We start from the raw sequence: 22424 nt of genomic DNA, 5'->3' as shown, positions 1-22424 counted from the left end.
AATATGGTCTTGGTGAGATTGTCTTCAGTGTGTAAAAGTTCAGTGCCCTTGTCTGAACTGAACTGTTAGCCTGCAACTGGTTCCTTTTCCAGAGCCATCTGGAATTTCCTCTGGAAAGGTAGGCCAATATTTATGTAAGACAACAAGAAGCACGAAACTCATGGTGCCTGTTTGACATTTTGTGTTCCTAGAACTGTTCTCCTTTAGAGCTATGTCATTGCCCTAGACAGGGTCTTACACATTTTATTTGACACCACAGGGAAAAGACTCATAAGATCTTGTCAAGCCCACACTATGCACACAATGCTCTGGTTGATCTTGCATTTTTAATAAATTACATTTAATAAGCCAAATACCCAGGCTTTACTCAGTCATCCGGTTACATCAATACTTGTTTTGTATCAACTGTCTTTGAACATTTGTCACTTTTAGAAGATCACAAAGTAGTCATATATCTTCTCTGTCTTCAGGTCAAAACTCTGGTTTTGCTAGCAAAATTCACAGGAAAAAATCTGTGTTCACGTTATTTATAAAACTGTCTTCTTTAGAAAAGTACTTTTTTCTGAGGTTGCTCTCTGTGTGGTGCAGTCTTCAGCATTATTTTTGGGGAGATGTTTTGATTGATTTACAGCTTTCCAGTTATTTCCTAATAAATGTCAACAAAATTTTGGCCACATCTCTTCTTTCTCTTGGCTATTATGTGCCCTTGAATGTATTCAAAAGCACCTGGGCAGGTACTGCTACTTCTGACTTCATGAGGGAATAGTATTGACAGCATTCCTTCTCTTCTCCCAATAATATCCATTTTTCCTTTTGCAGACCTCAGGGCTTTAGAAACCCTGGATGAAAAAGCTGCATTTCTTGTATGTTAACACTAGCAATATATTGGAAAACTGTGCTTTTGTCTCAATTAAGTTTAGAGCTAATAGTGAATTAATTTGACTTGCATCGTGTTTTAATTAGGTTTTCTTTTATAAAAATACCAATACTGTTAGTAAAATTTTGAGTATATTGAAGTCACTGTCTGTTTTTAATTTTATTGGAACCACATTTTCATACTTTGACAAATGAATGTAACCTTTAAATCTCTGTACTGAAATCTCTGAAGCTGTGGACAGTTTATTTAACATGGACATGGTATTTAAGCTGCTGTAGAGGCCTAGAAGGAAGGAGAAAGCTCTGCAGCAGATACCTGGATCCTAGTATGTCTGTTAGCTTTAGTAGCTTTTGTTGAAATGATTAATTAGGTCTAGATATCTTTGGATAAAATTAATGTCTGCAATCTGCTCATTATTGTAAGGCAAATGTTTACATACCAGAATTAGGCTTTTTGTTTTGACATCCCATTGTTAAACTCAACTGAATGTTGAAGATAAATTATCCATTCTGTAGTAGGATGAACTGCAGTGGACAGAGTGTGACATAATTTTGTTGTTTACAGATCGTTATCTTCGTGCAGTTGATGCAACTGATAGGATGGTGCTTAAGGAAAGTTTAAAAAAACCCTTTTTAATGTTTTGAACTGTTTGTTCTACAGTGTGTGCCTCCTCTTGACACTGCACACATCCTGAGGATAACACTAAATAGAACATACTTCAGTTTGATAATATAAGCAGACCTGAATTTGATTGTTTATCCAAATTTTTGGATGGTCAGTGTGTACTGAAAGTGATAGGAATCTGTGGCAATATGGTTTTTGAAGGTGATTATACATCTGTCACAGGTATCCTGTAATTTTTCTCTTGGTTCTTCCCATTTCTTTTTTTCCACATCCAAAGAAATAAATGAGCCTAACAATTGGGCATAGGGTAGCAGTAGTGAAAAGGGGGCTGATTTTGGCCCAGAAGCAAACTGAAGCAGAGCTTTTCTTTATGAACAGAAATTAAAGTAGCATTCTGAATGGTTAAAGCTGGAAGACAGAGAACACCTTTTGTTTCATAGTGAGGGTGAAAAGCCCACACTGCTGTTAGTCTGAAACCTGCAGAGTGTCTGGGCATGGTTCTGTGCTGCAGTGCCTGTAGAAGGTGCTCAGCAAATCGTTTCAAGTCCTTTATTTCTGCACTCACAAGGAAATAATCTAGACTGAAGCAGATGGCAGGATTCACATGTGACTGTTCATGCCATTCCAACATAGACTTTGACTAAAAGTCCCAGCTAAAACAAAGAGGAGGAAGATGAGAAGGGAGAAGAAAGATTTCTAAAGGAACTAATGAAAGTAGGTCTGAGGGAATTTCAGGCTTTTCACTCATTCATATTCTTACCCCTTGGTTTCTCCTTTCAGTATGCCAGAAATTCCTGCAGGCTCATCCTGAGGAGCAGAAGCGACTGTGGGAAGTGGAAGCACCAGGAGATTGGAGCCAGCGAGTCAATATCTGGTTAAAAATTCAGATGGAGTCATCCCCTTCAGGAAGTGAGTTAAAACAAGCAGTGTGAACTTGTCTGTGTTATAGTTCTATAAAGGTAAGAAATGTAATTGTAGGTTAGGTAGTGATCATGGAGAGGTGATGTCTCTGTTGTTTGCACATGGAGAAACTACTGAGTGTGCAGTCCAGTGCCCTCATCTTTTCACAGTAAACAGGACAATTCTTAGAAATTATGAGGTAATGAAATGGAACCGCAGAGCATCTGAGAGATCCTGAACAAAGACAGCCTTGGCATAAAGTGCCTGTAACTCCTGTTGCAGTGCACTTAGAACAGGGTAGAAGTTAGCCCAAAAAATCCCTGTTGCACAACACATTGTCTGGGTTATAGACAGGGGTTTGTTTCTCTGAAATTGTTACAAAAAAGAAATTTGTATGGCCAGTGGGCAGTGTGTTTAATTACCTTCAATTGCTGCCAATACCATTCTTGGATGGAAACACAAAGGTTTTCATTATGGGTTTTGGAAGATTCCAAGTACTCTCCTACAGGGTAAGTCCTTTTTGCTGGGAGCATTTTCTGCCTGCTTCACAAAAGTGACAGAGTAGGGAAACCTGACAGCTGATATGGGGCTGTCATTAATATAATCTGTTCAGCTGGTTGGAGGACCCAGGCAGGCCCCTCTGCTGCATGCACACAAGTTGTGATAAGCACTGGGTTCCAAAAGAAGGGCACACATTTTCTCTTTCTGGAAATGCAGCAAGGAGTGCTCCAGAGCAAATTGCTCCCATGCCTTCCCACATCCATCCTGCTCTGTTTTGGCTCAGGAACCTTCAGTTGAGACACCGCGTTTCATCTTGTCTGCAGCACCCACAGGAGAGTTAAGTCAGACATTAGCCCTAGGCTGGGTTCCTCTGAAGCCATTATATCTGTGTTCCTCATGCTTTAAACCAGCAAAACCTGGTGTTGCTCTTTCCTTTAATCTTGCTAAGTGAAGTTTATTAATGGCAATGGAACAGAACTGTGATCAGATCAAAACTCAGCAGATCCTGGGGGAGAGAAAGCTTTCTTTTTTCTTTCTTCTTTATGCCATCTTCTAGAAAAACAAACAGATGAATGACCCAAAGAATGGGGAAATATCATTCCACCAGAATTGCTGTCAGTAAAAAATACACATGAGGCTGGGAAACTGCCTTGACTGCAGCTTTGCACTACCTAAAGGGGGACAGTAAGAAAGATGGGGATAAAGATTTTAACTGGACCTATTGCAACAGAACAAGGGATAATGATTTTAAACTAAAAGAGGATAGATTTAGGCTAGATATAAGGAAAAAAAATTTTACTTGAGGCCCTGGTACAGGCTGCCCAGAGAAGCTGTGGCAGCCCCATCCCTGGAAGTGTCCAAGGTCAGGTTGGACTGGGCTTGGAGCAGCCTGGTCTTGTAGAAGATGTCCCTGCTCATTGCTGGGGATTGGATGAAATGACCTTTAAAGGTCTCTTCCAATCCAAACTATTCTATGATTCCATGATTCTATCTTTAGGGGATCTCTTGGGAACAAGGGCTTCATTCCTGCTTTCTCTGTTATGCAGAAAGCAAAACACAATGTAATTCAATATTGTCAGCTCCAATCAGGATCTATGGCAACAACTGTGAAAATAGACAAGTCTTATTCTGCTCTGATTTTTTAGATTCCTGTTGACATTTGCAATGCTGTATTTTGGAATGAAATTACTGAGAAGAAAAATTGAATATTTTGCTCATATTATGTATTTTTTTCCCACACCAGTACTCAGGATTGAATACCATTAATGTTCTTGTAAGAATTCTACAGTCATAGATATTCCAAAACAGGTTTCTGTAATCCTGAGGTCAGAATTTCCAATTTTGCAAGGTTGTGTGGCTGCATCTAGTGGCAGCTCATATAAACTGCAGCCCTCTGCTGCAGCTGATACTTCAGTTTGGGTGTGCATAGATGCATAGGCATCTACACACACCCATTTCTGTCTGCACATACACATACATCTATAAAAATCAAGCTTTTTAGCATATTGTCACACATAGCTGCAGTCATTCATTCTGAATTAATTCTTATTGTTTGAAAAATGTAGGAGAATTAGTTTCAGCAAATAGTCTCAGCAACAGGAACATGGTGACATTTCTCTTCTGGGGCTGATTGGAGGAACAGAAATCATTTCACATGGTTTGGTCGTGGTTGCTAAATCTACCAGGCAGTGAACTGAGTTGTTTTGAAGTAGTTTAGTAATATACATAAAGCATGTAAATGTGAAGCTAATGCAAAACCAAGCAGGCTGAGGAGAATTAAAATAAATTTCAAGTGATTGCATATCATTCTTTATCAGGATTGGTCAGGGTACTTCTTTTTTCTGAAAAGGAGAAAGGTATATATGGGTTTTTCAGGTGCAAGAGGTGAACAAATTATCTACTTAGCAGAGCTTTCCAGACCCACAGAGATTTTGTTTCCAGTATAGTTGTTCCCTTTAGGATTTTGTGGTAGTGTCGTGGGGGCACTCTGGTTTGGTTAATTAACAAAAACGAGGCAAGAGGGATTGAAGGTAGCAGTCAGGTGGCTCTTTCTGGGTTTTTTGTTGTTGTTTTGTTTGTTTGTTTGTTTGTTTTTAAATGGAAATAGCTGTGGAAGTATGACAATGTTTTTTTCCTTTTTAATCTCTTTCTGGGGAAAAATATTCTCCCGATTTCTCCAGAGGCTAAAGTGGGCTCTTGTATGGAGAAGACTCCAACCAGTAAACCCAGACAATCAGATGTGGACCAGATGAATAAGGTACAGTGACTAACCTGCCGTGTTATGACTTTGTTTTCCTTTTTAGTGAAGTAGAGAGGTTTAAATATGAGATATTTCCACAGCTGTGTTTTACTACTGATTCTTATATCTATGTAGGTAGTTACAGCTATATGATATCCATACATACATGCACACATATAAATGATATTTTTAGCTAATTTATTTAGCTGTAATAGTTTGAGAGGCTAAAGAAAGCAGAATAGTTTTCACTAAAAGCTTTAGTTTCATCCTTACAGAGATAAGGGATCTGTAACCAAGCAGGTGTACAGTGAATTCCAAGGTTTGCACATGGAATAGCTTTCTAATCTCCACTTGTGGTCTTTTCTGTGCAGGAGCTTGAGTGTGACTTTAAAATGAATAAGCCAAACTCTTTATGGTCCTAATTATTTTATCTCACTGCTGAGCTGCAGATCTGGTCATATTTAGCTTTTTCTAGCACTGAGGCCTAAAACAGGCAGTGAGGTTTAAATGAAGCCGAAGCTATGCAAAAAGAAAACAAATCACAGGAATGAAGCTTTTACAAATAATAAAGAGAAAAGAGAGATGAGTGGAAGCAAAACAGAGAGCTGCAGGGGTTGTTTCCCCAGCACATTTTGGTTGCCACACAATTAAATCAGTTTGTTTCCTTCAGCCCTGAGTGTGCTGGGGGAGCTGTGGTGGCTCCAGCCCCTGTGGTGCACGCTCTTGTTGTGTGCTGTGGCCACAGCTCCAGACCCCACCCAGCCAGATCAAGGCTCCCTGTGCTCCCAGTTTTCTTTCTGCTGACACTTCTGGGAAGGCAGGCAGAGCAGCAGGAATGAGGCTGTTCTCTACAAAAAATGCAGCTGAGTTTGCCTTGCATGTTTATAGTAGCTGTGGCTGGCAGAGGTGTTTGATATTAGGATGAAGTCCTTATTAATTTTGTTTGTGTATAACTTGCTGTTCCTTCTGTCTTGGCTCTAATTTCAGGGTGTTGACTGCTTTCCTGGGGTTGGGCAAGTGGCAGGAAATGCTATGGAGAGAAAAGATGACACAACAGCAGCAGCCACTCTAAACTCACAAGGTCTTGAAGAGGAGGACGTGGAACAAGGTGCAGGTGATGCTCAGCAACATAAAGGACTCAGGAAAAGAGCAGGTCCTGGGGACTTAGCTGGAGACAAGGCAACCAAACAATTTAAAACTACACCATAATTGCTATTTCAGAAATCAGCAAAATTCAGTATGATCTTAAAAATTATAATTGGCTGTTATGAATTTGCAACACTGGAGAAATTTCTTCAAGTATGATGAAATTGTTTTGCAGCACACATTCTTCATTTTGTTTTGTTTTAAATAAAGCTTGTGTTTATTAAGTGTCCTTTTCTTTTTCTTCTCACCAAGTAATTAAGTAGTAGCTGAGCCTAGTTATTTCCCTGCTCTGAAAAGATTTTATTGGATTGCATGAGGTGTCCAAAGGGGAATAATTGGAGGGCTCGTAGGTACTGATGTAAGAAGATATTTCTATGGAAACCACATCCTGCATTATGGAAGAGAGATACCACAACACACGTTGGTATCAGAATGACAGTTGTAACCTTCCTTTCAGAGTGAACAATTGATCTTGAATTGCTTTCATTTGAGCTTTTCTAGCAGAAAAATCTGCCTTAAACCCTGTGGTGGACAGGATGGCACACAAAGGCCATTCATGCAGAAAAAGTTTGGTGCAGAGAAGAAGAGTGAACAAGCTACAGGCATTAAACTGCCTTTCAGTTCAGGCACTGTGATAATTCTGTGTGCAAGCTCAGGGTGCAGAACTTCATGTAGATTCCATATTGCATGTTTTTTTTCCTGTAGTCTCTTTCTGTGTGTTTTGCATTCAATTAGGTTGGAAATATAACATCCTTCACTAGATTATCATGCTGTGGCTTGGTAAAGAAATTTTGCTCTTTTACCACAGGCTGGTTCTGTGTTAGAATATTTTAATTATTATATTTTTTTTTTAGTGGAGAATTTCAAAAGCCTGAATGTTGTGTTAATGAATTACAGGTGAAACTCCTAAGGATCAGATCTTTAGTCCAGTGGCAGGGAAGGCTTTGCAAAGAGGTGAACAGCAGGAGGGTCCTGATAATCCTGAACAGATCCAGCAGCCTGTAATTTTAAGTGGCTGCCTTGGAACAAGGAGAGGTAGTTGTTTCTAGAAACTAATCCAGCATTTCCAGGGAGACAGTTCTGTAGGCAGGCATTGTATGTACACTGTAGAGATGTGTATTTTTTCCCTGTACAGCATAATTGCTCACACATAGCCCCATCGCCCTGTTTTTGTTTAAGGTTGTGATTTAATGTAGCATTTATTCATGTATCCAAGTAACTCCTTCCCTGTTGAGCTGCTCTGTAAACCATATGCCTGAGACACAGTGAAATCAGACCTTCCTAAGCATCTCTTAAAAAAAAAATAAAAGAAATGCTATAATTGGAACTCACAAATTTTTGCCAAGAGAATTAAAACACTGGATCGTGTGCCAGCCTTAATCGCGTTGCTATGGTTCTCTTGTTGCAGAGAAAGTGCATTTAGGACTAACTTTAAAGTCAGTTAATCTTAAGGTTGTTGAAAAGTCACCAAGAGTGTGCTGTGAAGACTGCTAGAAACTCCATGTCCTCCTGTGGAACAGCCTATATTCTTGTTAAAGGTATGGTTAAATACCTACTTAAAAAAAAAGCAAATTTGTGAAGAGTTGCAATACCAGTTGCTTTGAAATACAATAGAAAATTATTGTATCTTGCTCATGAAAGCTGATCTGGACTTGCAGTGGCCTGGCAAACTGAACTCATGTCCAATTTACACATTATATTATAATGGCAGAGTAAGGAAAACTGGGGTTGTTCCAGCAAGTGAGGAACATTAAGACTTTTAATCTGAATTAAGTCTTTCAACAAAATTTTCTCTAAGAAGGCCCCAGGAAACTCTAAATAAATTTATATGAGGATAAAGGAAAAATATAAGGTACTGTCTGGAATGGACAGATGACTAATTAGATTAAATTCATTCTATATCTGGAGACACTTTTAGTTAGAGAATAAAGGCATTCATTTTTCCAAGTCCTCAAAATGAATTTCTGTTTCACTATTAGCCAATGATCCACAGCTACATTAACAACCACTGCTGGCTGTTTTCACAGAAAAGTTGCTTCTTTCCTCTGTGTATGAATCTCCTTCCTTGATTTTGTTTAGGTTTTTGTTTTCTAAGTATTTCTTTGTGTTCTAAGTATCAAAAATTCTCATGATGACAGCTGAAATAAATAAAGGTGCATTTGCTGGGATTGTGGTGGCAGGTGCTTGGTGCTCTGTAATCAGAGATCATCCTTCTCATCAAAACTTGTGACAAATACATCCAGGAATTCTGAGGTCCTACTTAACTGTACTAAACTCCAGGGCTGCAGGTTCCAGGAGGGCAGAGGCTTGTTCCATGTTATTTCAGAAATGCTGATTTACAGAACAATTATTAGGAATATTGATTTTGTTTCTTTATTTTATTTTTTTGTTATATTAGTGCTTTAAGATATCTGATTAATGCAGAAGCTTGGACCTGCAACTCACTCTTAGCAGTCTGAAGCACTGCTTAATGAGATCAGAAGAATCCTAAGAGGGTCTGAAGCAAAACCAAATCCAATATTTTCGCTGTCTTAATAGAACAGAGTAGGAAAAACACACCCAACAGCGCAAACACATTTTTTTTCCTCTCAGTGGAAGATGTTTTATTTAAAACAAATCTGCATTTGCTTAGGGATAGGATGGTTTCAGGGTGCTGAAAAAGTTGGCAAAGGCTTGAAAGAGCATTCCAGTTTTTGGAGGGAAGTTTTCAAAAGCTTGGATTTAATCTCTGAATCTCCTCTTTGGTCATGGTGAGACACAATGTTGGTTCTGCTCAGGAGAAAAGGAGGTGAGTGAGTGTGTGTGAGAGATCTGCTGAGAGGGAGTTTGGATCTGGGCTCCTTACAAGCAGAGACACTGAACTCTGGCCTGCAAATAAGATGTTAAACATCAAAATTAATGTTAGCAGTCATCTGGTGGGTGTGTGCCAACTGAAAAAAGGATTTCATGCGCTCTCAAGACAAGTAAACATATGGATTTTAAGGCTAGAAATTTCATTACTTTAATCTGTCATGTTTCACATAATGTAAGCCAGACAATTTCGTGGATGGTTGCTGTGTCAAAAAATCATTGGTTTTGGTTGAAACAAGGCATTTTTTAGAGGGATTGTTTTGATTTGGCAGTTTTGATTTTCAGATGTGGCAGATTTCCCACTGCCCAACGTTTGCTGGCAAGTTGTTCTAAAGTTTTGCCTTTACAAGTGCATCCAGTTTCTTTAGTCTGAATTAATTTTGTTGCAGCCTCCTGGGATGGATTTTGGTTTTCTGTCTAACACTGAGCTGTGGCTCTGGTCCTGTCAAGATGCTTTCAGATGTGGGGATGGAGACCTTGTGCTCTGTCATGACATCAGTGAACAGCCTCTGTGAGACAGCTTTTGCTGACCTTGCTGCATTCTCCTTGTCCTTTCAGATAGATTTTCAATTTTTCAAATTCCTTTTAGGAGCCGAAACATCATCAGAGCCCCTGTCCTGGTCCCGGGTCATGCTGAGGGGCTGCTGTGACCTGTGGTTGTAAATCATCACAGAATTCTCTTGTGCTTTTGGATGGCCATGCCCTGTAAAACTTAACCAGTCTGTTTTGATGTCTGATTTGTGATATCTGCACTGAAAATGCAGCTTTTGCAGCGTCACCTGTCTCAGTACCACGAGATGGCACCATTACACAGCGTAACTTTGTCGTCATCTCTCGGGGCCGCAGACCGTGCCCAGGGTTTAAAGGCATCCCAGGTTGGCTTGGCTTTTTGGGGAGGATGGGGATGTGGCAAAGCTTCTCTTGTGTTTGTCATTCCGGCTCATTTGTCTGTGGAGTTTGTCTCCAGTGGGCTCCGGGATGATTTTTTTCAAATATTTGTGAAGTCAAGGTGAGGTCGGAGTAGCACAAAATGCAAATTGCACCCAGATTTTGCTCCTTTGTGCTCTTGTCTCATCAAGAGCCCTGGGTGTGACTTTCCATGTTGTATCTCATCGTTTCCCAGCAGATGATTCTGACTCTGTTGTGCAAAATTTTTAGTTGTTTGGGAATAGAAAGTAACAGTCAATAACCACTTTTGACTTGTATGACTTGCTTCTGAGAAGTGAGCCATCCAAAAGTCTACCAAACAAGTAGGTGCCAAAGTAGAAAAGAATCAGGGGTGTTTAGATCCACATTGTAGTGTCCTTTCCTGTGCTTGAAGAAGGGAGGGAACAGTGTAAACTTCATCTACCTGGATACTTCTTAACATTTGCATATTAAGGATGTTGCAGAAAAAGAGGAAATACGTCCAAATTGAATTTCTGCTTTGTCAACTTTATTGCTCAACTGCATAAACAAAGAATGCATCCAGCTGTAGTTCATTGTTACTGTCTTAGGCCTGCCTTTATGTATTTCTTGTTACAGATGAGCATGTGATAAAATTAAAGTACATGGGAAACAAAATTACGAGTTTGTAATTAGCCTGCTTTGCTATTTGTTTCCTCTTGCAGTCCAGCTTGATGGTGAAGTCCCAGTTTAATCTCCTTTATTTGCATTAGGCTTTATTGACTTTTTCTATTTTGAAGACTGATGTTTTTTTTTTTCTTTTGGTGGTGTTTTTTTTAAGAAGTCTTTTTGGTTTTAATTTAGACTGAAGGCTCCGTTTTTGGAAAATCAATAAACTCCATATGGAAGAATTCTTTTCTCCCAGCCACCTGACACTTAGATGAAGTTGAACTTTTCCTTTTTTTGCTTTTTTGCATTCTCAGGGAAGAGATCAGAGGTTGCATTCACCATGATGAGAGCATTTGGGGATGTCGGCACTCATTCACCAACACTGGATTTGTAAATTAATAGCTCAGCCTCTCTGGACTGTGGTATGTTAAAGGTCAGTGACCATGAGAGGAGAAACACTTCAGAGCAGTGTGTGCCCTCTGGTCAGCACAGTGGCCTTGGCTTAATGGCTTTAATTTCATGCTGCTTTTAAAAGATACAGATGTGCAGCATACCTTCAATCCTCCTACCTGGAGCCAGTAATCCTGTCCCAGCTTTCTGCAAGGAGTGCAGAGGGAGAACACAAAAAGCCCCTTCCTAAAAGGATTAGTTGAACTGACTAATTTTCTGAGTTTCTCCTTGCTTGGCATGTCCCCTCTCACCCAAGCCTTTGATAAGTATCTTAACCAAGATGCCTTTTGGTAAATGCTGTCTTCAAGCCTCATGATATAAAAGAGCCTTCTGATTCCCCCGCCCTCTCCAGATCTTGGGGCTGGTTCAATCTTTTTTAAAGCTATTTCTCTTGTGCTGCATGCAGAGCCCATCTGCTGTAATACAGACTGAAATGCTGCTTTTATCCTTGTTTGCGTAGAAGGTTGATGGGTAAATCAATTGGAGTGAAAGACGCATTGTCCCTCTTTGCTCTATGTCACAAGCACAAATATCTTCCTTTTAAAGTGTCTCTTGGTAGAAGCCAAAGCCTTTGGCACAAGCCACCTCTGCTAGTTTGACCCCTTTTGTGCATCTGGGATGGAGGAGCAGCTCTGAGAAGCACAGAACAAAACCAGCAAAATAGCAAGAGAAAAGGTCAAGAAGGGGTCTTGCTCCCTGTAGACATCAGAAGTTTCTGCAAGATGATATTTAGCATGTCCTGCCTGAACAGTTAAGGCATCAAAGACACGAGCACTTGGATAGGTAATATCCTCATGAGTTGTCAAATAGATTGCAAAGCACGTTGCTCTGCCATGCTGGGCATGGGAGGGAGGGACCTTATGTCTTTCTAGTCATTGAGGTAACTGAGACTGAGAGCTTCAGAGAGCCTTTGCTTCCACAGATGGATATTCCATGCTGTGCTCTGTCCTTGCCTGGCTTTTGACTTACAGGCCTAAGCTCACAGAGTGGTGCTGTGGGCCTACAGACGAAGGGGAAGGCAGGTTTCTACCAAAGACAGAGCTGACATCATTCCCAGCAATAGAAATGCTTGATTTTTGATTTGCCTCTGTATTTTTGCCTGGTTGCAGCCTTGCAGTGGGTTGTTCTCAGACCAGTCAGTCTCTTTGATGCAGTGTAATTACAGTGGCAGAGATGATCCCAGCAATGGGCTCTGGAGGGGAGGTGACACACACATGGATAGTTCACCTCTCAACATAGCAGGGTCAGGACAACCAATATTGCCTGTCCTAGTCAAGGGTGAAAGGTCATTGGTATTAGAAATCTAGGAGCCAGACAGCATCCTATTGCTCAGGACCTGGAAAAACCTGGCAGCTTTGATACTGGATTATTCCTGTATTTATGGCAGTGGATTGGTGTGACTCTGATCAGAAAGAATCCTCTCTGCCAAATCCCATGGTTGAACCCCTGCCCAGGACAATGTGCTAATGTGGTGGTGGCATGGGCTGAGTTGTGTTCTTCACTGTTGTTACAGATTTTTCACAGCCCCTTGGTTTTGTCTGCAGTTTTTGCTGCTCAGGCCCAGTTCTCTCCCCTCTTGTATCCTGCTCAGGAGTCACACAGATCCTTAGAGCAGGCTGCTCTCCCTCACAGAACCCTGCCAGCATTCTGCAATCGATTCAAAACTTCTTACCTGGGATTCACTTGTCCTAAAACAAGCAAGGACTGACAGCTTTTATATAAAAAACCTGAATGAAAGAAAGAAAATAAAGAAGCACAGAAGAGAACCCAGCTGATACAGGGACACACAGCACAGTGCCAGTTGGGCTAAAGGCTTTCCCTGAATGCTGGAACTGATCCAGAGTGAAAGTCAGAGTGTCACTGCTCTCTGATGCTGACCTTGCTTGTTGAGCAGCCATACCAGGGCACATCAGCCCTGGCTGCTTGGCCACAGCCTCTGGGTGTTTGAGCCCCACCATGTCCTGGCAGTGGATATTCCTGGGAGCCAGCATCCCACACCATGCACCACTGCCAAGGGAGCAGTTTGAACCAGGGATGCTCAGGCTACACTGAGTGGCCGTCTAATAATAGCACCACTTGTTGAGAAATACCAGTTGAATCTGGTGCTGAGGAGTGAACTGATTGGGAGGGGAAATTAACCAGGGTGTATTTTAATTGTATTTATTAAATTCCTTTAAAGCTTCCAAGTAATTTGTAAAGGCGTGGGTGAGAGCTTTAGTGAGATGTAGGTTAAGGAAGAGAATGAGAATGTTGGCTTGGAGAAAAGGGGGTGAGGAATTACAGTGCCTTTGTGTAAGTAAGTCTCTTTCTGCATCAAACTGTAATTTTTGACCTTCCTAATTAATGTTGTTGTTTTTCTTCTTACTTCAGTGCAAGTGGTCCCAGGCTGACCTGTTGGCTCACAAGATGAAAGGGGTTAACTCATCAGAATGGAGATCCCCTCTGTTGGCTTATCCAAATCTTTACTAAAAGTGTGACATCCATGAGCACAAATAGAAAAATGCATCCAAGAATTATGTATGTGGGAGTTTAAAGGAGGGAGTGAAAAAAGGAAAAAAGTCTATGTTGCTTTGAGGTTATTTTAAAAACTGAAACTGAATAGGTCAATACCCCTTAAGCTTTTTGGTCTTTAATTCTCTTAATGGTATGGCAGAAATCGTTAATTGTATTATTAAAAAAGCTTTGAAGACTGTATTAATGTAATGTGACCTCGGATCAGTCAAGATCACATTTTCATTATGATTAAAAGATTCCTTGTCCTGAAACATTGATCTCATCTCCAGCTGGCTGTGTCAGCCAGAGAGGGGCTGGCTGCACAGCAGGGCAGTAGATGGCAATATTGCATTTCATTCTGCAGCTGCTCTGTGAGAAATGCTCACCTCAGAAAGGGGCCATGAACTTTTCCCCTCGGCTTCCAAGAGCACGTTTGCACTTACAGACTGCATTAAGTATTCCAGAAGGGAAATAATTCAAAATTCCATTTTGAACCCAAATTTCTTTAGTGACTGGAGTCAAGTGCTGAGCTACAAACTGCAGGACCCAAGCAGTCCTGATCCTGCTTGTGACTCTGAGGGTGGGCATTTGGATGTTAGGGACCATCAGCATTGTCTGTCCTGGGCAGGGATTCAACGAGGCAGCATCTGACCCCTGGAAGTAACATCTCCCACTTGGCTACTGTCATTTGCCTAGGTTTTTGGTAATTTTTCAACCTTTTAGGTTTTTTTTTTCCTTTTTTATTTGTGATTCATCCTCTTTGGTGAATTTGACCCCTTTTCAGTGAATTTTTCACCTTTGCCTCAAGGGAGTGAGAGCTGAATCAACTCGTTTATTCTGTATCATAATTGGGGAAGGTCAGAGAGGTTTGTAGCTCACAGGTTGTTTTCCTTTCAGCTGTAATATTTGTAACCTTATAGCAGGACCTGGAGAGGAAGAGAACAGCCAGGATTGGGGCAGGTGTGTGTTACAGGGTTTTACACTGGCTGTGCTGTGCCCAGATGTGCTGTGCTGCTGAGTAGGCGGGCAAGGATTTCACACCATGGGAGGGTCAGGGATTTATGAAAATGAAATTTGCTGTGGCAGCTCCAAGGTGTGGTGTGTGTAAATGCTACTCCTTCCCTGTGTCCCCACGTCCTGTGGGCATGTGCCATGTGCCTCCAGAGTCCTGGGAGGTACCAAGGTAATTGCCTTAAAGCTCCTCGCCACGCAGGGTGTTGTAGAATTCTGGTGCTCACACCGAGTGATGGGAAGCAGAGGGGTGTGCTGGCTAGTGTTAAAGCCTCAGTGCTGCTGACTTTTCTATAAATAACTGCTGTCTGCTGTAATTGGTCATATCACAGCCCATGGTGATCTTTTATATTATTGCTGGCTGCTGGAAAACTCCCGGAGGCGTAAAATAGATACCAGGAAGTTCCTGCACCCAGCACTGCTTTTCCCCACGCAGCACAACAGGCTAGAACAGAAATAGTGTTTATCAGGAGCTGATGAAGAATTTTCTGCAGCAGGAAGGATAAAAAAAAAAAAAAGATTGCACCTCTAAAATGATAGCAGCAGGTCATCTCTCCTGCAGGATATTGCTGGGTCTGTTGGAAAGAGAAAATCTTCGTAGGGTTTCTAGTGTGGAACTGAATGGGTATTATTATTTGTCTGCAACTCAGGGGTATTTTTCAGCTCTTCATAAAATAACAGTGTCTTGCAAGAGATTGAAAACTAGAGAAAAATGTCAGTAGTTGACTTGTGTCGTGTGTGTGTTTGTGTTTAAAATGTGTAGTGTGTTCTATCCTGAAGGAGTCAGAAACCTTTACAGACCAGGAATGCTCTGTGCCACCCTCCCTTAAATTCAGCCAGCTGTATTTGATGTGAAGCACAACACTGAGGTGAAGCTGCCCAGCACCAGGAATTGATGTTTTTATTAAGGGAGGGCAGGAAGTGGTTTGAGTGGAAAGGGTTGAATTGCCAGGCTCAGCAGTGGCCAGTTGGAATAGCAAGTGGCTCTAAGGCCATCAGGTGAGTGGGGCTTGTGTGTTCCCCACTCTCTTCATTTCCACCTCTGTCTTAGTCTGCATTTTCCCCTCAACAACAGCGTGGTACCCTGCATGCATTACAAAATCCATGCTTCACTGGCCTAATAAAAACTTTGCTCATGTTGACAAAGAGTTTATTAGAACTGAAATCTTTCCAGCTTTGCACAGAAGCTGGCACAGAGAACAGGCCTGTGGAGGAACTTGTCAACAGCCTCTCAATTGACTTTTGCTGACTGATACTTCAAGACTAGATGCTATTGTAGGGCATTTAATGTAAGAAAGGATTGTCATGAGGTCTTAACTTCTGTCCTGGTTATTTTCTATGGTGGGAACTCCTTGGTTCCAGCAGTTTGGTTCTTTGTGATGTGGGAGAAGCATTGAAAGTCCACATAGCTTTGGGTCAGAAATGTATTTTCCTTGAAGATTTGCCAAGAAGGCATCAATGTGACAGAAGCAAGGCAAAAAGTCTGCAGGGAAGAGAGCAGCAGGGTGCCTTCTGTGGTCTCAGCTCCACCAAGTGAGTGCTGGGCCTGGCTTGAAAGCAAGCTGTATTGCTGCTGTAAGAAGGCAGTGCTGATGGAGAAGTCTCAGCTCTCCTGTTTGGATATTGAAGTCTCCAAAGCAGCAAGGAATCACCCTTGTGCAGCAGAGCACTCCAGTAACACCAGGCTAGGGCAGGACTTACCCTGCTGCTCCTCAGCCCCACTGTCAGCCCTGCTGTGTGACAGCATCAGTTTTTGTGGGTGAGAATGAACACCCAGAGCCTGACTGACCACTTGATCATGCTTAACTTTCCTTGGCTTCCCTTCTTCCAGCCACCATCTCCTAACTCTCTGTAGAGTCATCTCAGCTCTTCACTGTGCTCATGCATTTATCTCAGGTGTCTTCACAAGCAGCCTCCATGTGTATGGATTGGTCTTAAAATACTGCATTATCAATTTTGTGGCTAAAAAGTTGAACAAAAGAGAAAAATTAGAAAGGTAATTGATAGAATACTCTGGAGAAACTGGAGGAAAATCTTTAGTGATACCTGAAAACTCAGATGGAGAATTTCAGATGTTTGCCTTCATTTGAATAATACATGGGTAGGAATTCAGCACTGAGACTCCTCAAACTGAAAGTGAACAATGCTCAGTGGAGACAACACACATTCAGAAAGAGCAAAGCAAACTGTGAGAAGAAGGAAAGCTCTGGAGGTGTAAAATCCCAGCTAAAAACTGCACTGCAGTCAAGGAAATGAGCACATGTGGTTCCTTGAGCCCAGCAGCGATCCTGAGTGACCATTTTCTGCTGGGAGAAAACAGTGAAACAAAGAGTTACACCTGGAGAAGACTCTGGTCTGCAAACTGCACTACAAAAGCTTTTCTCACCACCTGCTTTGGAGGACTGTGCAGCAGGAAGGAGCCCCTCCAGCCCAGTTTTCTGAAGGCAAGCTAGTGCTTTCCATGCTGCTCTGTGCATCCCTGGCACCTTGCAGAAAAATAAAGGTAAGCTGGTCAGACACTTTCTGCCTCTTTTATCTTATTCTAGCAGTTATTTCTCCTTCAGATGACTAGTTCTCACTATGAGGACTAAATTCATGAGGGAAGGGGAGGTTCAGCTCTTAAGATTGTTAGATTTTTGTTTCACAGGTTTTTTTTGTCTCCAAGTTTCAGGTTCCAGAGAAAAATATGAACAAACCCCTCTGACACCAGTTTTCACCATGACAGTAATTTGAGTGGAAACAGCTTTGCCAGCAAATAAATAAATAAATATTATATGAAAAGCTTTGGATGGAGCTGCCATGTTCATTCTTGTTTCTAAAGCCCCCACAGGCCATGTCACATATGTGGGTCATGGGGTCTATTGATTATGTGTCAGACCCTTAGGTGTCAGTAATCAATAACACTAACCTGCAGAAAATGCAGCAGAGCTTTGCTAAACCAACTCTTCACATTGTTCTTTTCCTTGTATTTAAGTTTTCTGTGCCTCATAACAATAACAGAATTCATAGCAGCAAAGGCAGGGCGGACAAAAACCTCATTTGGCTGCCAGCTCATTTGCTGTCCGTTTTCATCTGGTTCTGCATGGTTCTTGGTGAGAAGGCAGGATGAGGAGGGGCAAGACAGGAAAGGGTATTTCCAATTGAATGGCTTCTGAGAAGTAGAAATGAAAGTGATTGAGTCGGGAGGACCTAAACATTTTGACCCCGACAGCTTATTAATATTTAACAAGGTGCCAGATTTTTCTTTGACACTGGAAATTGTTGCGACTGTCTGTCTCCAGCAGCCTGAGCTGCTTTCTCACTCCACCATATCTAATGTACCTGCTTCCAGCCATGAATAGTCCTTATTCACAAATGCTTGCCTTTATTTGCTATTGCTGACAATAAAGAAGGGAGCTTGGCAGATTAAGTTGTGAATTTTTTTTTTCATTCAAACTTCATATCTCTGTATGTTCTCAATGGGTCACTGAGCAGACTGTGGTTTTCTCGTGTTGATTGTGGTTTTTAGAATCATTCCTCAAATAACTTTTAACAAAACATTTATTTGCCTTTTTCGTTTGCAGATTGCTTGTGAGCTGTTCACTGTGACAGTTACATCTTTTAAATGTAAGCAGCTCTGATGAGATAAATACAACAATTTGGAATTCAGATTCTTACTTTTATTTGTATTAATGCAATTTCCCAGGATGGTTTATGAAATGGGGATCCTGTTGGGGGTGGAAGAAAAGTCTATGGCATAAAGATAATGCAGCATCGAACGAGCAATACTCAATAGAGCAGATGAAGAGTAGAAGGAAAAAATATGTTTATTTATTATTTAGGGGGTCTGCATCCCCACTCTTTTGGTGCCTGTCTCTGTCTCTCTGCATTGTCTAGGTGGATTAGCTGCCTAATGTGGATGTGCAAACCTGAATGATTTTGCCAAGGTCACACAATGTCCATGACAGAGCTGGATATTGAATTGGTCTTTGTCTTTCCTTCAAAAAAAACCACAAAAAAACCCCACAAAAAACCCTTTAAAATATCCATAAGCATTTATTGTTCTCTACTCCCAATTAAATTAAACAAACAAACAAACAAACAAACAAACAAACAAACAATCCTTTGCTAAAGAGTTAGCTTAGTGTCAAATCAAGAGAGAGGATCCCCAGACCAGAGAGCTGCTTGGTTTGGCTTTAGGAATTTCCAGTCAAGACTATGAGTTCCCAATGCTATTTTTGTGAATCCCCCACAACATGGGTGTAAATTTTGAGATCTCAGTAATTATTTGGGGTTTTCTCTTGGAGATGCTTGTCTATCTATTTTGGTAATGTTTTCATTGCACCCCAAGATTGATGTCAAGGAACTTCTGTCTTTTTGGCTTGTTTGGAGAGTAGTCCAGAATATATTTTAAAATTTTATTTTATTTTTTATTGCTCCAGCTGCTCTGTTAAATCTGATTCTGATAATTCATCTGTTCCCCTTAATAGAACTAGGCAAACATTTGGTGATTTGAGTTTACAATGTGTATTTATGCCTTGCCATTGGGGAATCAGCTTCCATTTTTGCATTTAGAAAGTTTTAAAATGAAACCTGAAAATATTTTCCCTCTCTTTACAATGTTTAAATTGCAAAGCACCCTGTTGCTGCCTTGAGCTTTCTGCATTGGGCATAATCAGTCATTTCCATGATAATCCACTTACAACTGTGCTCAATTACCCACTTGGGCTGTGAGTTGCCAAGTATTTGCCTACTTGCAGAGGATAAAACCCATTTGGACAAAGATGGGTAAAAAGTAAATGCCAGGATGGGGTAAACCTGGAGGGAAAGACTACCAGGGGAGGGGGAACACCTGGGGTTGAGAAGAGAGAGAAGAAAAGTGGTAAATGCTGAAAAAAAAAAAAAAAAGAGAATCATGGCAGGAAAAAAAAAATTAAGAAGAGGGAATTGTTACTTGGTGGATAGGGTCTGGCCTAGCAGATGGAGGAGGAGATTTATGGCCAACTTTGCACATGAACTTCTGGGTGACCGTGGGCCATCTGTGTCACCTCCTTGTCCTCAGCTTCACCCTCTGGAAAATGGGTCCTGAGGTAGTTTCCCTCCTCTGAGATGGGCTGGACAAGAGCTGCAGCAGCCCTGGGTATCCTGATTTATTGCTTTTCCTTTGCTAAGCCAGCATTTAGCCAATGGCACTCTGCTCTTTCACATGCAGGAGACATAGAAGCCTAAAGAAAGAAAACCACACAGCTCCTCAGCTCTGTTTCGGGAAAGGAGGGAGGCTTTAATTATTTAAGCATCTCCTTTTCATGTTGCTCCTGGTTTTTGAATCGTTATCATTATAGTTGTTAAGGTTACAGGCTCTACATAAATCATTTAAATAATAAATAAGTCATATCATTAAGTAATACACTGGTGTTATTTATGGCTGTAGGGAAAGGGTAAGAATACCATGGGTAAGATGGTGTTTAAAATGAAAAGGAGCCTTTGTGAGGCTCATTTCAAACACTGTGTTTTGGAATTATGGCATCAGCTCTGGAAATCATCCTGGGAGGTGGATTTGGAGGTTCCATCCCTGGAAGTGTTAAAGGCTGGGTTGAATTTGGCCTTGGGCAGTCTGGTGTAGTGAGTGGCATCCCTGCCCATGGCAGAGGGTGGAACTGGGTTATCCTTAGGTCCCTTCCACCCCAAACCATTCTGTGATTCCATATTTGCTGTGAAAGAATTGGTACCAAATTGTCTGTCTTGGATCCTCTCTCCCTCCCTGGTAAAACCAGAACCAGTGATTTGAAACTGGAATATCTACATCATGTATATGTATATGTATATGTATATGATCTATATCTATATATCTATATCTATATAATCTATATCTATATCTAATCTATATCTATATATATTTACATCTATATATCTATATATCTATCTATATCTTATATGAACAAAATTAGGGAGGTCTCACTTAGAAAATCTTATTTATGAAGTGAAAAATCAATTTAATTTTTAATATATTGGAGCTAGAGAGTGTTCTACTTTACTTTTGCTCTGAATTTTTGTTCATCTGTTTATTTCTCCTTGGCTGAATTTTCCACACAATTTGAGTATTTGAAAGAAAAAAAAATTGTCCCAGCTAGTCTTTCTTGTGGCTCATCATTTTCAAGTGGCTGGGAACACATCAGTTCTGTAATTTGGTAAAAAAAAAAAAAGCAGGAGAGTTCTGGAAGAATTATCAGTGGGTGATAAGAAGAATAATTTTAATAATAATTATGTTTCTGTGCGGGGTGAAAAGACTTACCTTCCCCTGAGGAGTATAGTTTGTCACTGGCATGTCCTATCTGAAGGGTGTATAAACACAATTTCCTGGTCTCTGCTTTTGAATTACCTTGGTGGACCTGGATGCAATGGGGTGGAAAAACAGAAGTTTCCTTTGGCCTGGGGCAGGATCCACCCAGCTCTTTGCCAGTGAGAAATGCCATCGAGTCTGCATGAGCAGCACTGGGAGCTTGCTGCTGTCCTTGGTGCACATCCCCAGCTGGGACAACTCCCTGCCCTGCCAGCCAGAGGTGCAGGGCACAAAAGCAGTTTAAGTGCATTTAGCCAGCACTTTCTGATCCCTCACCCAGCCCCACCAATCACTGGTGCAGCTTCCTCCTGCTTGTTCTAAATTGGCTTTAATTTTCCTTTAAATAATTCTTAAGTGTGACTTTTTTCAGTACAAGACTGGGAACTATGACTAATTATAAAATCATTACATGATTAAACTCAATTAACTTCAAATAACCCTTGAAATTTGCTTAATGTCAGCCCTTGGCCCTGCTTGAACCAATAAATATTGCTCACCTTTTGTAATGGGGATGAAAAGAGGTGGCTGCAGAGCAGGATTGTTTGGAGTCAGGGACCAGCCTTACAGGGCTGGGTTAAACTGGTCCCACAGAGCTCAATTCTGCCACACCAAGAAGGGGGACAGAGTCTTCTGCTCCTAACACGGATATTTTTTCCCCCCAATATTTTTCTCTCAAGTAATAAAGCTTTGAAAATTCCATTCAGCCCTTCCATTCAATGGTCCCAATCTGCTTTGCAAATGTTAATAAGGGTTAAACCTCACAAAAACCATCAAGGCATGGGAAAGTGCTGCCATCCTCATTTAGACAAGGGATACCAAGGCACAGATGAGCAAAGTGAATCAAGGATCAGTGGCAGGAACAAAATCCTAAGAGTTTTGCTATCCTATTTTATATTTTAGCTAAAGCTGTTTATTGCATGATGCTGCAAGTTTCATGCAGCTGTATGAGAGGAAAGGATTTTTTCTCAATTAGCTGGGACATCAGGTCAGTGGGGATTTTTGCTGTGGGTTTGTTTGTTTGTTTTTCACCTTACAAAGCCATCTCTGGATCCAGTCTGTCTTACAGCTAGATCCTGGCAGGAGAGCTGGCAAGGGTGTGCAGAAGAGTCCCAGCAGCTGTATTTCTGTGCTCAGGACAGGAGGGGATGTCATTATTGCTGCTGTTCCTGGCACTCTGCTCTGACTGGGAAAAGGGAGCGGGCAGTGGCCCTGCTCTCATGAAGGATGTCAAGGGATGATGGAATTTTCCCAAAAGGTAACTAGATGGGCATGGTAACTAGACAGTCATAAAGATGCCTGATCATCTACTCACAAATGTCCCTTGTATGGTGTGCTGGCCATGATATGTTCTCCACATTTTATTGGTTTCAAGCTCTTCACCTTGAAAAATCTCAGCATTCTTGCTGAGTCCTGCCTGAAAAATGGATTCAGAGGGTCTTGGGGAAAAGATTTCACTCTCC

The 22424-nt window shown here is 41.2% G+C and overlaps 1 protein-coding gene across 3 annotated transcripts in view; it reads left to right on the top strand.

Annotated features, from left to right (window-relative positions):
* The window catches only part of LOC117001863 (protein FAM169B), a 51885-nt gene extending 45378 nt beyond the window's left edge, over window positions 1-6507 (top strand). For all 3 annotated transcript variants that reach the window (XM_033070519.1, XM_033070520.1, XM_033070521.1), the window contains exons 7-9: window positions 2282-2410; window positions 5083-5159; window positions 6129-6507. In XM_033070519.1, coding sequence (XP_032926410.1) covers window positions 2282-2410; window positions 5083-5159; window positions 6129-6350 — 428 coding nt within the window. In that variant the 3' untranslated portion in view covers window positions 6351-6507. The remainder of the gene's footprint in view (window positions 1-2281; window positions 2411-5082; window positions 5160-6128) is intronic.
* Window positions 6508-22424: the final 15917 nt, after the last annotated feature.

The sequence above is a fragment of the Catharus ustulatus genome, chromosome 12, assembly GCF_009819885.2.
Source record: "Catharus ustulatus isolate bCatUst1 chromosome 12, bCatUst1.pri.v2, whole genome shotgun sequence".
NCBI lineage: Eukaryota > Metazoa > Chordata > Aves > Passeriformes > Turdidae > Catharus > Catharus ustulatus.
This window is presented reverse-complemented; position numbering and strand designations above follow the sequence as displayed.